We start from the raw sequence: 20,886 nt of genomic DNA on the forward strand, positions 1-20,886 counted from the left end.
AAGAGCTTACCTATCTGATTTCCATCCATTTGTTTTAAGGATACACAACAGAATGTCATAAAAAAATGCTGACCATAACTACAAACCATACATGCCAAAATGAATAGAAATGCCTGTGGGTGCAAGTTTTAACTTTACAACTGCTCTTGAGCTTCAGCACCAATAATTTTGCCTAGCAAGAACCATTCTTGCCACAACATAGAAAAAGGGTCAATTCATGAGGGGCAATTGTGTTTCACAAAGATCCAGCAACTAAGGCCATGGTAAAGCAGCTGATGGACAAATGTCAGAAAGCCTGATCTAGGTAGAAATGCTTGGATACGACTGCAAGTTTAGTGGAACAACAAATGTATGGTTGACCCAAGTTGCACACAAAAGCACTTATCTTGCACATCAAAAGGAAAAATTAAAAAAGCAAACAGTCTTCTCAATTTTAATTCATACGAGAAGCAATCAACAGTTCTAGTTTTGCACTTCAGTGTGCAGACATTTACTGGGTTTTGGCTGCAAGCCTCCTATCGCGCTCCTCAGCAATGGTCAAGCGAACCCCTTTGCCTTTTGGAAGAGAAATCCATGGCTTAGCTCCTTTGCCGATGATAAACACGTAAGACAATCTGCACAAGGTAAGATGGAGTGATTGAAAGGTAAGTGTACAGAAAGACATTACATTGGAGGGAAGCTCGAATGCTAGTAGCTGATTAGAAAAATAAAAATTACCTTTAGCTGTTTCACATCATTTTTTTGTAAAATGCAGAAAAGCAAAGATTAAATCTAAATACAAAATGAAAAACTACATCTCATTTATATATTATCAAAGCTACTAATACAAACCTTGTTGCAAAGGTATGTCCAAGAGCATCTTTGATGTGAACAATGTCAAAGCTACCAGGGTGCCTTTCTCTATGGGTGAGTGTTCCAACTCGCCCAAGGTTGTGCCCACCTGTCACCATCACCAGATTGCCTGAAACGCAAAATAACCACATGCACCTGAAAGCAACATAGCAGGACTGGACCTGTAGCATCCTTTCTGAGATTCTGAAGTTTATCAAGGAAAACCAGATAGATATTTATGTTAGTGTAGATTATTCCTGATACTGCTCAACAAGCATAGGGCTGCAACGAGTGATTTATGTAGATCCTGTTTAAAAAGCTATGTAACTTTGTTTTAAGCGTCAGAAAAAAGTTAACCCTTGCATAAGCTAACTGAAACCCTGAAACTCTCACTCATATCTGACAGAAAATCAGACCTGACCACAAAACCCAAAAATTCATATTTAAAAGATGCATCAGCTGAAAAACTTATATCTTAAAACCAAACAAGCACAATTTTTAACAGCGGCGTCTGTTATCTGATAAGAAAAATACCTACCAGAGTCAAACTTGATAAAGTCCTTGATCTTTCCAGTGGCCAAATCCACCATGACTGTGTCATTCACTTTGATCAGAGGATCATGATAGCGAATAGTTCTGCCATCATGGGTTACCAAAAATGGCACACCTTTAGGACCAACCATCAGACGGTTCACGCGGCACAGTTTGTACTGCACATTTAGTAAGAACAGACATCATTAAAAAGTTACAAGCTACTAAAGCAATGCAATTTTCAATGCATGTGCTGACATACAAGCACTCTAACGCGCACAAAAATCATCACAATAAGGCAAAATAATTTTTTAAGCCGAAAGCTTTGTTACCGATTTACAGCTGCTTATTAAATGTTACATGTTTCTTCCATTTGGTAATGCTAGATACCACACGATCAAGGTACATAGCGACCGTCTGAAAGAAGTAGTCTAGGCTCATATATGACCACAGAAAACAGAAAGAATTCCATGGCTTCGATGGAGCCAAGACCAAATAGATGACAGAACGCTTTATAAGTATGCATAAAGAAAAAGTAAAAACCTTGGCTTCTTCTGCCTTGATGCGGTGCACAGCAAAGCGACCCTTTACATCGTACAGGATGCGAAAGAAGTCATTTGTCCTCTCAATGGACACAACATCTGAGAAATAAGAAAACAAACAAAAGATGCGAACTGTGAACAAAAATCTCCCAGTGTAATACAATATACTGTTTATACACTTGATATTTCCTGTACTAGATCTTTGCAGACATCAATCCTTAATTGATATGTTTTACAGACCACCTACTACACACAGCTTGTGGGACATTTTCCATGCTTTGACTGTTTTAAATTTTCTCCTCTACATTACTGATGCAAATACTCAGTGTGGTTTTGAAACTATATTGATGTTAACATTTTCCTACATTCTTATATGTCCTGTATATTTGAATAGAGCCTAATTTCCCCAAAAACAATCTAAATGTGTCAAAGCATGACTAAACCTTCCAAATTTTAAGACTTGCTGAAGTTTGAAAAGCTTAGTAGATCTATTTCCACTACTACTATTTACAAAGAATCCAAGAAATGTGCTGCTACAGCAATAGCAAGATTAGGAGCAGATCACAAGGTGGGTCAAGTGAGATCTTTCTCCCACCTCCATCTTACATGTGCTTTTTCACTACATGACTGACAGTAGATATAGATGCAATGCTTTATACAGCACAGCAACAAAAAGACAAACAAAATGGTCTGTTTGTATGTCCTTGCTTTTATTTCAACATGTCCCATTCATTTGGTGATGCTAGATACCACATGTAGGTATATAGCGACCGTCTGAAAGAACTACTGTAGGCTCATTTTTGACCACAGAAAACACAAAGAAACTTGTGGCTTCGATAAGAGCCAAGACTTCAGGTGCCAGTAGTTCTCAAAGTATGGTCTGCATGTATGTCAGGTGGTCTGCAGCTGACAGTCACCACCAGAGACCCTAATTAGCACTGATTTCACAAGTTTTAATGTTATCGATGCCTAACTGCTTGTTTCCATAAAAGGCTTGCCTATCAACTAAGTCTTTATGTCAGTGTGAGAATTGTTTCATTTAACTGCATCAGTTACCCCTTAGCGACAAAGTGCACTTGCTTAGTTTCCAGTTTTGTGTACTTTGTAAATTGATGTAGACTTATTGTTTTACTGCCACAAAAGTACATTTAGATTTAATTGCAATGAAAGTAACGTGGCAATTTAAATTTGAAATTCATTGTACCGAGTGATTTTAGACCTTGGTGGTCCTACTTTAGTAAGGTAAAAGTGGTCTGAGGTCCGAAATACTTTGAGAACCACTGGTTTAACCCAACATTAAACTGTTGCAGGATTTAAAAACAAAACAATAGCGTTAAATATCACATTTAAATCTCACCCATGAATCCACAGGGGAACGTCCTATCAGTTCTCACTTTTGAGTCAATCTTGATAAGACGTTGCATGGTAATCTTCTGGCATTCATCATATGTAAGAGCGTACTTCAAGCGATTGCGAAGAAGCACTGCCAAAGGGAGACTTTCTCGAGATTTGTGTGGGCCAGGGCTCGGCTTGGGAGCCTAAAATAAATACATAAACATTTCTTTATTAAAGATTGTTCTTAATGCAATGCTTAGAAAATAATCCCCACTGCCTTCCACTTCAGAATCGAAACTTAAAAAAATCAAATAGGGTCTACATACACCTAAATGCTCACGTTACTTTTACTATTCAACAATGATAATACTTAACATTCTATCTGCTATAATGTTTAGATTTTATGTCTATTAATGAAAATGTTAATTATAAAGATATGGAAATAGCTTACAAAGTTGCCACTCAGTTTATCCAACATCCATGACTTCGGTGCTGCCACGCGCTTCAGCGACTTTCTACGTCCGCGGTAACCCTGCAGATGAAGACAGAAACTATTAATGACACATGCAATGTTTCTTTTTAACTCATATTCTCTGGCTGCATTATTGTACCATAGATTTATTTTTTTTAAGGACCATAAGTGTGTCAAAACAAACCATGATGAAGGAGTCGATTTCTCGTCATCAAAACAAGGCAGTCCACCAATATACGCTTTTAGATATTACGCAGACATTCGGGGTTTTTTAAACAACAAAAAACAGGAACTTTCAACTGCCTGAAAACAGATTGCTCAGATTCTATAACCAAGTTACATTTGCATACTCACCATGTTGAACGGTTCAAACCGGAAAAGGAAGTGGAGTGTGTCTATCCCATGATGCACACACACCTACTTCCGATTATTATGCAGGAAATGGCAGCCCTGCGTACCGTAACGCGGGCGCTCACCGCGGATGCCCGCGGGCGCTCACTCACGCCCTAGAGAGCTTGTGATACCCTTCGCCCACCGTGGGCGCCTGTTAAAATGGCGGCTGACAGCGAAGTAGAAAATCTAATTTTGTTTATGGGCATATTTGACAACGACGACGAATTAATAGAAGCAATCTATTGCAGCGCCAAACAATATACTTTTAGTGGCATTCATTTGGGAACTAAAAGAGGAAAAAGTCCATGAGAATTAAAGATTATGTGGAAAGAACAATGCGGTAGTCAAGCATATCACGTAAAAACAAACGACGAGTAGACTTTCTGTTGTTGTCGTCCCGATTCGAAGTTTCAAGGTCGAAGGCAAATTCATCTACCATCTCTAGAAAGACATGACGATGAAATCTGAACTTTAAATATCCTTCTTTGTCGTTGCATATATCTATCTATTGCAAAATACTTATTTATTAGAAGATCCACCGTGAATATCATCTACACGTCTAAACTTTACAACCATGGCGGCCATCTTTGCGCCCGTGGCGTAGTACCTCTCAAGCTAGTACGCGTGCGCCCGCGTGCGCTCACTCAAATTTCGCTGCGGTCCGGCCCGCCCGACGCAGGGCTGTAGATATGCTGAAGTGTCGTGAGACGAACGACAGTATTTCACTTCGGTAAAGGCGACCGACTGTGCATCTTTAACTGATCCTCATAAACGTTTTCATTCATATTTTCGAACTGACTTCATGAATTATAGTTGGGTACGCAGTTTCTTTGCAAAGTAGATGTGGAACAATTACAGAAGCGAAAGTAAAAGCTCCATATATTCAGTAATTAATATTATCAAACCTTTGTTGTTTTAATTCAAAAATGGTCATCGATGACTAATGATCGCATCCACGGTGTGGTTTTTCTTTTGCATTAGTCCATTTTTGTCCGCAAATTTATTCGATCACAAAGAAGGAGAGCCTGGGTAATCGAGGACAAACTATTCAGCAATTACAGAGCCGCTTTTACTATTTTTTTCTTTTAAATGACCGCCTTCGTGCCCCCGCGTGCCCCTTGTCGGCACGTACGTAGCGCCCAACAGGTTGAGAACCGATCGAGGTTACAGGTTGAAGAAAGCAATGGAGCTATTTTGTTACATTACATATGGCTAAAAACAAAAAGTCTCATATCTTGCCTAATGTTAGGTGAGCTGTTGCTCATTATGATTTTTGCTTTCATTCATAACAATTTAAGGTATCATTAGTGGGGACCTATATATAGTCTATTGTACAGCTCATTTTCTGTTGTATAATCTTAACTACGATCGATTAACTGTAAAAAAACGAAAATAAATGCAACAATGCTTACTAGCGAAGCACAAAATACCGTGTTTTGTTACATTAAGGATAAGCGAAATAGTTTGAAAAATTATTGATTTTGATATAACGATTTGCTTATTTCTGTGTGTTTGGGCGCGCGCGTTCGCACGCTTGAATCGTTAATTGGTTTATTTGTGCTCGTGGGCTGGACAGGGGTGTAAACATTAACTGGGTTAACAAAAAGAAATCATATTTTGGATTGTGATAGTTATGTTGAAAACTATGTGGATGTAAACTAACATAAAAATTGGCAACACAAAAGCACAGGTTGCAGGAAAATGACCAGTGACCGTGGAACATTATAGCTAGCTGCCGCTGCGTCTGTTTCTGCGCTACTAGCAGATGGTTGCCAGGGTTTTAAGCCTGTCACGCTCTGTTCAGAGCGCGCAAAGGCTATCGGAGCCGGTAGCCTCAGAAATGGGTCCGCTAGAACAGCGAGTCTGCCTCTGGCAAATTGTTCAGTTGACTCACGCCAGAATCACCAGAACAAGAACAATGAGAGGGCTATAAGCGCCGTATCAGAAAAGGTGAGATGCCTGGTACCTGCGCCCATCAAAGTGCCAAGCAGGTATTAAGAAAAATAATAATCGATACAGCATCAAGGTGCGCCTGCAGACTTATCAGAAAATAAAGAAGGGGTCGCAGAGCTGGTGTCGTAATTTTGCGGGCTATTTGCGCGGCCTGTCAAGCCGTCCCATGGTATCTGCGAGTCGAGCAACTGAGTGTTCTGCTGCTTTCCTGCTCTGGTACCTCGAGAACTCGGAAAACCGCAGTCATAAATAAGCAAGACAAACAAGAAAGATGAGCGATTCTCACCGTTTAGTGTAGTGCGTTGACCCATGGGTCGTTTCCCCCACCTTGCATCGTTACAACGTAGAGCATGGGGGACGGGATGGGGACAACAAAATGGACGGTGATTTCGTCCTAGAATTTCCAAAGATAAAGACTACGTCAGTGGTCTTTGTGTGTGTGTGTTCGCAAGCGCGTGCAAGTTACCACAATTTACGCATGGTATCATCCAGCACAGGTACTTTTTAAAAAAAATAAATCCTGATTTTATTATGTAGTCTAGATAGATATTGGAGTTAGTGTAATTGAAAGAAATATTATTGGGGAAGGGGTGAGGTCAATCTCGAATTCTGACCGAGAAGCCGAAAGGACGCCAAAAAATGGTTGTGCCTGAAAATGGTTACTATGTGGAGGACGTTTGCCAATTTTACAGCTTCATTAACGTGGTCATTACCGTGGCCACGTTACGATCGACGTCGTACCCGTGTGTTTCAAAAATTGACGAAAAGCAAATTGTGTTTCGCTTGACTCTTCTTTTTTTTTTTTTTTTTTTTTGATTGAGAAATAATCGTCCTGCAGGAGAAACAATTATCTTGCATTCATTTAATTTCTCGTATGAGTATCTTTAAAGTATGTCCAGAGATTCTGCATACCTTAGACGATCACAATGTTTCCTGCAGTGCTGCCCAGCATTCAACAACACATGCATCTATATACACTCGCACATACACAAAATATACACAAAACTATCCATTCTCTCTCACCGCGCGTGTGTGTGTGTGTTTGTATGAAACATCACTTTCTTTCGGAGAACATTTTAACGTGACTGAAGGGTTATTGAAACACTGATCACCAACAAGCTTGACAAAATCAAATCATGAGAATAGCTAGTCGCACACACTGATACAATTGGCTCCCTCCCTCCTCCAAATAGGATCTCACGATAAAATTCAATCCATGAAATTGTCGCGCAAGATTTAGGAGGAAAACATTCAGATCACAACAACTACCGAGTGGATGTGGCATAATGATTTGTGATGAATGCAACCCACCCCCTAGGAGGTGGCTGAGCCGCGGGGACGCCATAAGACCATAGTGTTGTCGATGCCATGGCCTGCCACGAATAAAAGGAAGCGAGGGTTTTCAAAGTTCACAGACAGCAGCAACGAACAGAACTTTGTTGGTCTTGGGTTTTCTTTGCTTTTCTCCTTCGTCTCCTACACCATTGTGTTCCAGCTGCAAAAGGTAAGAGCGTCTTCAAGCGCCTCCAGCGTGAACATTTAATTTAAACCTTCATAAATAATAACTTTCGTCTTCTGTTTTTACTCAGAGTTTAGGGCCTAAAAATCGGACACATGAGTTGCTACAGGTTAGTTAAATACAGGAATAAAATTTCATTTTGGTTAGTGTGTAATCTATAACGAAGTATGTAATGTGTTAATTATTCGCTCTTATTTTACTGCATGAAAACAAAAGTATACAACATAAAGGAAAACAAAAAAATCCCAGCCGGTTGCAGACGAAATCCGTGAAAGTGTAGCGGTTGGTGCTAACAAGGATGAGCATGACAAGGCCATAGTTCCAGCGTGTAGTTTCACTGAATCGATCTGCAGCAAAGTTTCTTTGTGCTGGGAAATCTGCTAGTAATCAAACCACAGGTTCTAAGCCCACTTTGTATGGAGCTGCAGACAACGCGGTAATGTCTAGGATGTGCAAGTAGTATTTATATATGCAATCACAATATTAAAAAAAATCTAATGACTAATCTGATGCTATATTTGTTTTTATTATTTTTATGTTTGCTAATTTTTCGGCATATGTTGTTAAATGCCAATGTTGTATTTGCTAGGCATGCAGATTATGGAGAAAAAAAATTTAAGGTCGCATAGTCTAGTGATGTAGAGGCAAAGAAATGTAAGTGGCTCAGAGTTTAGGGGTCTGCATGCAGAAGCTCAGTTCTCCTTACGCACCTTTACCGTAACACATCAAGTTCCGTCAGGTGGGCAGGGTGCTTCGAATTGGAGACCTGAAGGCTAACGTATGAAGCGGGACAAATAAATAAAAAGTGTCGTGTAGCGGATGCCACCTTGTTTTCCCTCTTGCTGAAGTCCAGTAAATGACACATGGTGTTGAATTCGTATTACAGCATTCCCTATACACTATATAGCATTCACTATTCACTATACTACACTATTGTCAGTGACATGACATTTTGCAGGACTTTGAACGATTGTTTCTCTTCATCCTTGCCGCTCCTGCTTACAAGCCACGCGTATTAAAGCTCTAGATCATCATAAAGACTAAGACTTAACCATGGCCACAATTAACGGGCTAATTTATCAAGTCCTGAAAATACCCCCCACCCACCCTCAGCACCCCCGTCGAATTCCTTTGCCTGCCTTGTTCTCCTCATTTTTACCGTCAATAGATCCCTCTCCGGACAAACCATTATCAAACTGTCAAATCCTCCGATTCATCTCCATTGCAGAAACAAGAGAGTGAGGCAAAGAGAAAGGTAGTAGAAAATACATCTGTCAAATGGCAGCAGGAGAGAGGCGGATGTACAGAGAGGCCGTCAACGGGCCGCTGGTGACGGTCAGTGTTGTCCAATGGGTGGACGCTGCAGACGGACGTCGGCTGGTGGTGCCGTTGCTCAAGTTCGGGTGTCTCCGCTGCATGCAGCTAATGCGCCAGCGGCATCGCCACCGGTTCTTTGGTCAGCGACGAGACAAGGCGAGCCACGGCATCTTCAGGGATTGGGAGGTAAGGAATTATATCACAATAAAGTTATGTACAGGCACAGTACTATATCAAACTACGTTACGTTTGTGCTTTTTCTACAGTTGCCAGAAGGTGGGATGCACACAATCATTTCTCATTATCTTAACTGATAATTATATTGTATTTAAAATACACCGATAAAGATCGTCCCAGAGCTCCTCCCCCTACACACACACACACTTATTTTAAGTCATTAGGGGTATAAGTAGAGACAGCGGTGTGTGTGTGAGAGAGAGAGATGCCCATTTTTTCTCCCCTTCTACCTTTTCTCACATGGGTGTCAGAACAAGGGAACCTCCAGGTTGGGTTGCCTGTGGACTGAGCACTCGGTTGTCCGTTTCTTCAAGCATGCATTTAGATTGTAAACTGAGTCAGGTGACCAGATGTCCCTTTAGGCGGGACAGTCCCGCTGACATCCATTCAAATGTCCCGGTTGTTTTAAAAATCACTTTTTTCGGCGTTCTTTGACGGTGACGACACCATCATCGGCACGTGTCCCGCTTTCGCCCCCGAAACGTCTGGTCACCTTAACCCTGACATATTAGGGCATATATGCGACTGAACATTGCAAAGCACCATCGATATAGTTTCCAGGTAAAAATGTGTAAGTCTTGTGGTTAAAGTCCACGCCTCACCTTCTTCATGCACAGAAAACACACAGTTGATATATTATTCATAGGGTGTGTGTGTGAGAGAGAGAAAGAGAGATGAATTCATTTAGAATGGAAAAAAACACTAACTGTTAAGGTTTAAGGGACAAGTCAAGTCTTCCTCTTCTCCCGTCCCTCCACATTCACACTGACATGCACACACCCAACTACGCTGGCGCGCATACACACACATGCATCCTTACACAAGTCTAGACAATTGATCAATCCAGAAAAAAATGCACACATAAATTGTCGAAACAGATCTAGTGTTTTAATTTTTTTTTTCAAAACTGGTAGATAAGAACAATACTGGGCAAAATCTGCTTAATTATCAGAAAAAAAATTCCTTGAAATCAGATCATCTAATGCTGGGCTTTTGTGCACATCAAAATTGACATTTTCAGAGCACAGCCTGCTAGACAATGAGTGACATACAATATTTTAAAAAATGTCATGACTGTTTAATTATTCTAGTTTGATTATCACAGTGTAAAAACAGGCTCATGAAGTGAATAACAATTTTCTTTTTTGCTTGATGTTACTTTGTTTAAGAACAAGCTAAAAAAAAAAGGAATTTAGATGATAATTGGACTAAGCCAATAAACAATAAACTGAGATTAAGTTAGTGCAGGCAGTGACAAAATACATCAGCAACCAACATCTGATATCTTGGGTTCCTGCGATCTTAATAATTTTAAACAGTGGAGAACTTTAAAAAAAAAGAGATTTAGTAGAGTCATCATTCAGAATATTTTTTTTAATGAAGAGAACAATATGTTTTAAATGGCACATGAAACAGAAGTTTAAATTTTTATAAAACAGTATCTTAATTTCACTTTGCTGTTCACACAGTACAATAGAGAACAGAAATATGTGCTCCTGCCAGATGGTTTGCACTTGGTAGCCAGTAGTTTAGTATGGAAACATCGTGGATACTCTTATAGTTCTGTGGTACTTTGCTGCTACCAAGTGTATAACTCACATTTTGACAGACTACAAATCAAACTCTGAGAAGTTGTTTTGAATTAAGCACCAATTTAAATACGTAACCTAAGCTAGAAATGGCTGGCAATTCTGATGTTAAAGAGAATTTAAATTTACTTCAGAAAAATTAGACATGAACCAAGGGCGAAGGACTTTCGGTTTATGCATTTACTTTCATAACACATTACCACTGCTGGTCCAAAAGAATAATTGGCAGATCATGTATCTAGTCTACACAGTACAAAGAATATTTTAAAATATTGGCAACAACCGAAAATCTAAATAATCTTGTGTTATCTTGCTTATATCCTTCCGGCTAATCTGTAAGTTAAATATCTGCCGCCTTTATAGACATACAAATCCATTAATTCATCACTTCATTGACTGAAATTGGTTGCCACAAGATAGAAGGCAACATCTAAGATGCACAATTCGTCGGTAATTTCTAGGAGTTTAGAAATAATTTACCTGATTTATTGCTTGGCATTTTCTGGCCATTCATAGATGTCAGGAGCGTAACTTTCATAGTCTGTGCTGTACCTGAGGGATCTGATGAATTTCTCTAGGTTCTCGGGCTCAGGTATATGTAGGGCTAATCTGTTCTTATATGCGAATGTGGCAATGTCTGTTGCAATTTTTAAAGACACAGATTGGATGGATGACAAGGGTGGGTACACACGGCCCTCTTCCAGGTCCTTTTCAGTCACAGATTCTGCAAGACTCTAAGTACAACGTAAAAGGCAATAGATTGTTACTGCAGCTCTGTAAAGAAGTAACTAAGCATGCAAAACCAAAAGCCTTCAAATCTGAAATTCTTTTTCTTTTTATTAGAGAATACTGACATATATATACATAGAATACAATTTAGTATACCTGAACTAAAATAGTATCAAGGTAGAAGACAACTTAGTTTATTAAGGGGGTAGATTTCAAAAATGATTTAATATTCTCAATATTTCTAACAAATTGTGAAAAAGTTTCCCGTAAAAATTAATTAATTATTGAAAAAATCTCACGTTCCTTACAACTCACCTCTGCTGCCTTTAGAAAGATATCTTCAGTTATACACCTGATGCTTAAGGATGTGACAGCAAGTGCCACTCCAGGAAAGATGTAGGCATTGTTGCCCTGCCCTGGTGTGTACACTCTTCCCTGCCAAAAGTCACAGGATTGAATGGACTTCCGCTGGCAAACACTGCACGGCCCTGCATCAGGAACCCAATGCAAACATGATGGGGAAAAAGTGCTCATGTTACTACAAAAGTGTTGGTCGTAAAGCTGTTGTCAATGCTTTTTACAGATGAATCATTCTCCAGTCAACATTGATACACTACAACATTTGCTGACCTTTTTTAATTGCCAAACACTGGTAAACTCAAGAAACATGGATGGGTTAGGTAGGGTGGTTGTAAAATTAACTTGAACTTTTAAAAGATTCTTGAAATTAATGATAAACCACTGTCTGGATTAAAATTATGATTTACCTTAGGCTCCTGTACACATATTTCCAAGTTTAGTTTATTTAGTTATGTCACAAATTGCCCTTCTAATTTTCAGCCTCATCTGATGGAACACAATCAGAAAATGTGATATACTTCCTTGCAATGCTACCATTCTGTAGAAGATATGAAAATGAATTTGAGCTTTAAACAGTTTAATTTCAGGTTAGACATGTCCTCTGGATGGCTATCATTCTATAATCAACAGAAACTACAGCTCTCCATTTTGTGTCTATGGGTGCAACCATAAATGCCACATATGTCAAGCTTCAAGTATAAGAAAGTGTAACCTGGGTAAAGGAATAGGCTTGCTCTGCTGTACACTCAGCCTTGCTAGTGGGATTGCTGAGGGCAAAGATTATGGGGCGTTTGTTGAATGATGCCATGTCCTTCAGGATCTCCTCTGTGAATGCTCCTGGGCATGCTGCAGCACCTAAAAGCAAACATATCTACAGGACTAGTCTAGGGACCACAGCTTCTTCTATTATCTTTGCAGCATCAAAAGCAGTACCATGATAAATTATAGAACAGATTGTTGAGATCAGAGCCAAATTTGAATTAATCTTCTGCTGTTATGATTTTAAAAAAACCAAAACTTACCAATAATAGCTGTTGGCTTCAGCGTCTTGATGATCTGCTCTAGATTAACTAGGTGTTGGTATTCCTTGGCAAATGGAGCTTTTTCGTGAGTTATATCCCCTGATGGTCTGTCCTGCTCATGATGAAGAAAAGTATAACTTTGAACCGCTAAGAAACTTTTGCAGTTCACATTTATTTTGTTAGTATCTTATTTCCCATGGCAAGTAGATCATCGACAGAAATATCTGTGATAATTCTACAATAATTCTATGAGTGAGAAATACTGATTGGAGAGGAGAATTTAAAAGTCTGCTTCATCCCACAAGAATGTAAAATACAGTATACATCCCAGATTTATGATATCCAAATTGTTTACTCCGACAGCTTTCATCTCAAAATGTAGAACATTTCTACTGTCCATGTAATCTCTAGCAAAGAGTCCCATAATGCAGAGAGGAGGCAATTAGTGCATAGAAAGAAAAGAAATCCATTGCACAAGCTATTGAACTTGAAAAAACATGCCTTTTGAAAACTGGATCTTGCCTGCAAGTTTTATTTACAGCCTATGCCAAACATGAAATTGTGTGCAAAAGATTGGTAACAACATATCATGGAATGCAAAAGCAGTAATTGATTTAGTGTTGTTCTTGTTCATTTTTTGCTTTGACTTACATGCTGACTAGCATATTACAATCAGCCAAGAATGTAAGCACCATGCAAGAGTATATATATATATCTGCTTTCACTGTCAAACAAATACTAGGGCATTCACTCTTGTCAAGAAATTTTTTTCTGGAATTGTACTTGTGGTTATCTTAATAACAGTAATTAAGGTCTTTATTGGTTTAATATCTAAAGAAGAAACATATGTCCATGAAGAATTTATGTTATCACACACAAAAAATGGTCTGTGCACTGAGCTTAAAGAATTACCTTCACAACAAGGCCCTTGGCGTCAACAAGCCAGATCTTGCTACAACCCTCTTCTTTGCTCAAGCCTTTCTTCATCAGTGCTTTTGTTAGAAGATTTGCAATCCCTATTGATGCCTGCAGCAAAAGCTAGCATGCTTTAATACAGTTATGTGTAAGGTCATAATATAGAATGAGATTAAGGTACAATGGCCTCAAACACCTTTTAAAGCCTTTTTCTCCTCTCCAAGCATCACCTCAGCTTTTTGTGTGTGGCTATTGCGCATGCACACAGTGGTATGCTGAAAGGGCATATAAGAAAATTTGTTTTGCATCTTTTAACTGCTAATTTAGATAGTTATTAAACATGCTTCTATATATTTCATATTTTATTATAGTAAAGTTTTTATGTTTACACAGCAGCTCCCATAGTTTTGTCTCAACAAATATTGTTTTAGTTCTTTAAAGCTTTCTTTATGTTCTATAAAACAAGCAAGTACTTTAACTAATGGTGACCTGGGGGTAAATGATGCTAAACCTCCCCTAGAAACCAAAAATCCTTGGTATTCTGCTGACAGGATACATAGAAATTTATAGAAATGGCAAATAAAAGTCATCCTCCCCTGTTGGACCACCACCTTGCCGGGTCAGGGGGGTTTGCATATCCAGATGATCCTTAGAACTATGCTGATGGGAGATCTAGTTCTTGATAGGGTCAACCAGGCAGGAGAGATTAAGGGTAGCGATCAGACTATGATAGTGGTTCACTGGTATTCTACATTACATGGGGTTGGGGTATAGACTAACAATTCATTCCTAACCTGGCAGGCAACCTGCTCATCCAAAAAACTCTTTACTATTGGTTGCTGAAATGTGAGAGCATTGAATCAAACAGAAAAGTTAGCACAGGCCTTCTGAGAAATGCATTTATGCCAACTTGATCTTCTTGGAATTACAGAAGCATGTTGGACAGGAAAAGGAAAGAGAACTCTTGGAAATGGTGACACTATTTTGTGGTCTGGAAGGAATGATGCCTAATATCAAGAACGAGTTGCAATGATTATCATGATGCATCACTATGAAATACCACAGAAAACAGCAAATGTTGTAAAAGCACTTTTTAAATATTTTCATTGCCAGGTGGTTTGTAGCACCAAAAAACTAACAGACAATTTCAATATTACTACTATAGTGTCCAACAGAGATGTATTCTCACACCATTCCTATATACTGTAGCTATGGACTGGCTTATGAAACAAAAAATAAAAGACAAGAAAAGAGGAATCTGTTGGACGGATACATTGTAACTGGAAGAATTAGTTTATTCTGATGATTTTGTTACACTATCCAGCCAACACAAGGATGCTCAAGGAGAAATCAACAATCCAACCAGAACTGCATAAAAAAGGTGAACACAGCCACAACAAAAGAAATGATCGAGAGAATGCCGCCAACAGAACCTATCACAATTGATAACAAAGAAGCAAGGAAAGTCCAAGAATTTACCTATCTAGGAAAGGTTGCATTAAAGCATATGCATAAAAGCAAATGTGACTTCTGCCTCTAGAGACATGTTATTCACACAAATTAAATTGAAGTGCTGTTTTGTGATGCAATAATTTTATGTGAAAAAAGATGCTCAAAGACTTAATTCATTAATAAGACAGAAATATATTTTAATCCTCCAAGACCTATCTACCTCTCCTGCTCCCAGAAATACAAAAAGATTGTCCTCCAAAGGTTTTTGAGTCAGTCGAAGACTGGCCGTAATTCCGGCAAGTACCACACTGGCTGTTCCTGGTGCAGAAAGAGCAGTTTTAACCAAAATAATTTTGTCTACATGCTTTAATCATCAGATTTGATATTTATGTTGTTTAAAATTTTCTGAAAATGTCTTTTAACCTTAATCCAAACCATTAGCCCAGGATAAGGCTAGCGATGCATATTTCATATAATTTCTGAAAAATATTTTATAAAATGCCTTTTAAGATAAGGTACAATTGTGCTAGCACAGAAAATATTTAAAAAATGACAAATCGCATAATCTGGCTAAAATTGAAACACATTTACATTAGATTTCTTGTCCTTCAAAGATGAATATTGTTTTAAATTAGATAGAATACATTTATTCAGAGAATGTTATTAGGTACGGTATTACACAATCATAGTATTTGAAACCTACCCAAGTCTTTACCAAAGTCTTTATTTAATATGCCAGGAGGGTATGAATTCATGGGCATACCTTGAATATCATCATTAAAAGTGCAATAATGTTGACGGTACTTTTCCAGCAATCGGAAAGCATTCTCGTTTCCAAAGTCCTCAAACTGTATTAGAACATTTTCGCCATATCTGAAAGCAAAATGATAAATAGTAACATTTTAGCTATAATTACAGGTTTCAAAAATAATATATAACACATCAATAAAATAGGCTGATTTTTAACTGTAACTGGTTTTTGGTTAGTTAATTCCTTGTTGCTCCCTTGAGGATCATATGTAGGGCAGCAACAGCACCTCGCCAGCGGACCCGGTATAGGGCAACGCCCCTCAGTTGGGCCCAGGTGGTTCCCATACGTCCTTTTGTCTCACTTTCTACTGTTCTTTTCCAAGTCTGAACTGGTTTTTGTACTGCACTGTTAAAGTTTCTGAAGATAAGCACTAAGACCTAAGATTTTTTCTAACTTCACCTTAACAGTGGCTATACTGGGCTTTACATAATGCTAGCTAGTTTTCGTGGCATTAGAGAATGTTACACAAAAAGGTGATAAGTTACCTCCTTACTGCTGCTTGCATAAACTCTTCTATAAACTGGTCATATTTCTTGCCTCGCTCTCTTTTCTGATTGAGCCCAATATACAGTGGATCATTTCTAAGAGTCTGGAAATGAATGTGGACATGTTTTGAAACCAACATAGGATTTGTCACTCCTTCTTTATATGACAAAGTGGAAAGCCATATGTTTTCCAGTCATGCTTTCAAAAATATGATGAGCAGGCAGAGATTCACTTGTTTGATGTGAAATCGGTTTCACATAGCTGGAGGGGTAAGGGGTTATGAATGCTTTTTAGAGAGAAAGGAAGCTGAAGAACTCACAGAAATACACACAGGAAGACAGAATTAAGGAGAGTGAGTGAGTGTGAGAGAGAGAAAGAGAAAAAGGTCGATACCAAATTAAGTAATTCTCTTCGGAAGAAAGAAACTGACATATTGACAAAACTGGTTATCTATTTAGGTTTAAGCCTTTTGAAAAGGGTTGCACAAGTCTTAGGTTTCTAACCACCAGCACTATAATAACAATAATAGTAATATAACTTCTTATCATTGTGGTGAGTTCTCTAAGAAGCATAGTTCAAGAGCAAAAAAGATAAAAGCAGCCAGTTTTCTGCTATCCTCCATATTTTCCTCCTAAACTCTATATCTATAGTGCTTATAAGAATAAAAACATTGAAATATTTTTTCTTGACTTTTTTAGACGGCAGGGATTCAATAAACAAATATTCCTCATTTTCAGTTCTACCATCAAAAATGTACAGCAATGCAGACAGCTAGTTTCATTATCTGGTGAGAGTGAAAGAGAGAAACCCAGAAAATATATTGAATGTTGATATATCTTTATGCGTTTCAAATTGCTTACCTCATTGTTAGTGCCAACATCCAGCAAAATGGGTAGACATTGATGAGGATGGATTCCTGCAAGAGCAGTGTAGAGTGATAGTTTGCCCACAGGGATCCCCATGCCATAAGCACCAAGATCTCCCAAGCCAAGAATTCTTTCACCATCTGTCACAACAATAGCCTGCAAAGACATTAATATGAAGTACTATTGTTGTATCGTCTATTAATGATGTACTCAGGGTGGTTCAAACTTTACTGCTGTGTATCAAATTAGAATCTAAAAGCATATGAATAACACACTACAGTCTACAGTAATGATTCTGCATGAAAAGTAGCATTTGTAGTAAAATACTCCCATTTTTAATGTGATGCAAAAGTGGAAGGAGACAAGAGATAAAAAAAAATTGAAAAAGAAAGAAAAATGTGTTTTTAAAGCATATGGCATACTTTTTAATAATAAACTAATTCATACAAACTTTCACATCATCCACAGGCCAGTTGCAAAAGATACTGTAGACATGTCCAAGGTCATAAATTGAGATATAGAGCCCTCTGAAATAAAGACAGTCTGTTACACCTGCAACATCTAGCCATCATAATGCATTTTGTACTGTTTATTAGTTGATTTTGATGTTCTATAGCTCTAATACCAAAATACAGCTATAAAATAAAAAACATTTTAAATAGGATGTTACAGAAACGGATGACTAAATATTCATCTGGAAGATTCATAATCCAATACTTAACACATTCATTAGGATTGATTCTCCTCTATTGACTAATATTAAAGTACATTTACCAAGGAATGAAACATTTTCACAAACTGCTAAACTCCATCTAAAAGCTTAGTTTTTTTATATAAATATCTTTGTTTTTCATCGCAGCCCTATTAAATAGCTTTGACGTATTTTAAATGATGTCACCATACGGGTAATTCACAATGTTTATCGGCTGTATCACCTTGGTTTTCTGTACACTAGTCCAAATTTCTGGCAGGCAAGACCAACAGTAGGTGTGTATATGACTGGCATCATGAGTTCCACATTCTCTGTCACCACACGGTAAAAGAGCTTCTCATTGCGATCCTGGAGGGCGATGAGATCAAGGTAGCGGTCAAAGTCGTTGTCCCAGCGATGGAAGCTCTGCATAACTCGGTACACCTGCTTGTCTTGATTGTACAGCGCTGGCGCAATCAGGCCATGGATGCCTAGAACCTGGCGCTCTCGAAGGGTGAAGGCTAACCCCTGGAGTGATACATGCGTGTCCATAGTTTGAACCCTTTATAAGCAGCGAGCGTAGCGACTCTATTTAAAAACCAATGAACTACCCCGAGAAATTTACCTCTCTGAAACATTGCTACAGGTCACACAGCTTTTAGTGTTACAAGAGAGTTACAAGTCCTTAGTTAAACGCACTAAATACATTTTCTTGGCTATAAAATAACGAACAGTTTAAAATATGTGAGAGAATTGCATAGCATACAAAAAGCAGGCTTAATTTTAATCAAAGTCTAACAGATGTTCAAATTATTGTTCTGATCACGCACGTCTGTTTGACAGCATGTAACACTTTCCGTGGGATGCTATCATGCTTGAATCGCGTATTTGTATGAAGCTGTGCTTGATCGACCTGGACCGGACCGGACCGGACTGGACCTTGGTTTGATTATTTTGTAAATCTCGGATTTAAGACGAGGAAAAGTTGAAGATCATTATCAATATAAGCCGGGATAAGAGATTGGCCTCAAGTGGTAACTGTCAGTAAGGAGTCAACTCTTTGAAGAAGGATGAAAAGGATCGAGATACGTGGGCTGTAGCTTAAAAGGCTCACATTATTGACATTATGTTCGCTTCAGAGTTGATACCAGCATGTGAACCTTCTGAATCGACCGCTATAGCAGCTTATAGGCACTGACATGCAACAGTGGGTGATCTAGCCAATTATGAGGGTTTCTGGCCACAGGTCAGACGGGCCGCTACGTCAAGGATGTGTTACTCAACTTTGACAGATCGGTAGGTTTGCTTATCAGCTTGGACTTTGCCACACTGTCACGGCAGCATGAATGTGTGAAGTAAAGTAAAGCAAACTTAATACAAGACTGAATTTTATGTTAAGTGATTGGTAGAACTTTGCACGTTATACCTCTGACATCTTGACGTACGTACTGCTACTGTTTTAAAAACTAAAAACTGTATTTTCTTGATTTAAAAACATCTAAACTATATTTGTTTGTTGGTGTTTTCCCAACGAAATTCCATTGTGAACACCCAGATAGTGTGGTGGTATGCGCGGCATGAAGTCAGTGATAAGCGCGAAGAAAACGATGATTATGCTCCATGAACCATCGATTTTTGAAACGATCGTTTAGGCAGACCGCGAGGCTAAAACGACAGACAGTGGCGTGATTACTACAATAACAATCCTAAACGATACAAAAATCTAATCTATAAACAATAATTAAGGAATATTGGAAGAATTTTGAATTGACCCAGACATGCCATTACACAAAACTGGTTCGAAAATTAACACTCTCCGCCAAAATAAATTAAAATCAAAATTAAATCTTAGTAGAAAACGTCAACTTTAGTCTAAAATATGCACCTTCTCTGTCAACACACAATAAACTATTAAAACGTTATTTGGGCATGGCAAGATGGTACGTGTATTTTTTTATTTAACGAAGAATAACTTGACCCTTTCCTTTCTATTCTATGAGGTCTAAGGAAATCTCACCTTGTTTCTGCGAGGATCCCTTATTATATCGATACCGCGACTGCGTAGGGACATTTGTGCTGATGGTTAGAGTCCCTGGCACAAGCGGAGCTGAGCAGACGACACCCCAAATGTCCGCCAATGATGGGAAATCACGTGATACGTCACCGTGTCACGAACGGTAACCGCCCCTGGGATTTAATTATTAAAGGTTCTTGTTAGGTCCCCTTAATTGCACATGGTAGTGCGCTCGCGGAATTAGCCGTTAATATCTGGTCCTTCTACGATCCTGATGAACTTATGTCTCATTTTAATTTATTGTTAGGAAAAGACACACCGTCGTCTAGCGAAAGGGGAGCTAAAAATTGCAGTGTCAAACAGCCACTCGTTTCTCTAGCTTTCTTTCTCCCTCCTCCTTCCTTTTCTCTCAAAGGGTACATTTTACAGTATATATACTTGTCTACACTTGTTCTATGTCGTAGCTATGTTGTAGTAGTTATATTTTGCTCTGTGTAGGTCATGTTGTATGAACATGTGATGTCGGAAAAATGGCATTAGTTCCTGCAACTCTCTGGTTCCAAACCATATTTAATTAATTGTGCTACAACTTATTTAATCACTGCAATCAGTGCTGATGTTTATGTTGGCAATGGAATTAATGATCAAAGTCATCAAACTTCCCATGGTAATTCTTTATTCAGAAAGAAAAAGAGAAAGAGAGATTCAGCAGTCTAAAGTATAAGAACGTACAATAGTACTTTTACAGCTGCTAATACATTTACCGATGAAATGTTTTATACAGAGGTGAGGAAAGGGTTGGACATGGGGTTTCATGGGGG

At 38.6% G+C, this 20,886-nt stretch overlaps 2 protein-coding genes and 2 non-coding genes across 4 annotated transcripts; all 4 read right to left on the reverse strand.

Moving 5' to 3' along the window:
- Positions 1–419: 419 nt before the first annotated feature.
- On the reverse strand, positions 420–4,194 carry LOC112565742 (40S ribosomal protein S4-like). The gene is made up of 7 exons (XM_025241440.1): positions 4,066–4,194; positions 3,691–3,771; positions 3,262–3,442; positions 1,906–2,003; positions 1,370–1,541; positions 832–961; positions 420–614 (listed from the first exon to the last, which is right to left on the reverse strand). Exons 1-7 carry the CDS (start codon positions 4,066–4,068, stop codon positions 491–493), a joined length of 789 nt encoding a protein of 262 aa, XP_025097225.1. The 5' UTR covers positions 4,069–4,194; the 3' UTR covers positions 420–490.
- Positions 1,721–1,853, reverse strand: LOC112567393. Its single transcript, XR_003099824.1, has one exon. It is a non-coding gene; the product is annotated as a small nucleolar RNA SNORA16B/SNORA16A family (small nucleolar RNA).
- Positions 2,623–2,752, reverse strand: LOC112567392. The gene has a single exon (XR_003099823.1). It is a non-coding gene; the product is annotated as a small nucleolar RNA SNORA16B/SNORA16A family (small nucleolar RNA).
- A 5,810-nt stretch (positions 4,195–10,004) lies between the features above and the next one.
- LOC112567108 (NADP-dependent malic enzyme-like) lies at positions 10,005–20,189 on the reverse strand. The gene is given in 13 exon segments (XM_025243655.1): positions 10,005–11,453; positions 11,764–11,874; positions 11,877–11,936; positions 12,521–12,663; positions 12,831–12,942; positions 13,743–13,856; positions 15,418–15,515; positions 15,961–16,070; positions 16,494–16,597; positions 17,355–17,516; positions 17,812–17,887; positions 18,296–18,579; positions 20,069–20,189. Coding segments are annotated over 13 exon segments (1,677 nt in total). The 5' UTR covers positions 20,123–20,189; the 3' UTR covers positions 10,005–11,204.
- Positions 20,190–20,886: the final 697 nt, after the last annotated feature.

The sequence above is a fragment of the Pomacea canaliculata genome, linkage group LG6 (assembly GCF_003073045.1).
Source record: "Pomacea canaliculata isolate SZHN2017 linkage group LG6, ASM307304v1, whole genome shotgun sequence".
Taxonomy (NCBI): domain Eukaryota; kingdom Metazoa; phylum Mollusca; class Gastropoda; order Architaenioglossa; family Ampullariidae; genus Pomacea; species Pomacea canaliculata.

Bases quoted from the DNA above. Each gene is read 5' to 3' on its own strand.
- LOC112565742 (XM_025241440.1), bottom strand. The intron at 3,443-3,690 runs GTAAGCTATTTC...TATTTATTTTAG, and splicing joins ATAAACTGAGTGGCAACTTT to GCTCCCAAGCCGAGCCCTGG. The intron at 615-831 runs GTTTGTATTAGT...TACCTTGTGCAG, and splicing joins GGACATACCTTTGCAACAAG to ATTGTCTTACGTGTTTATCA.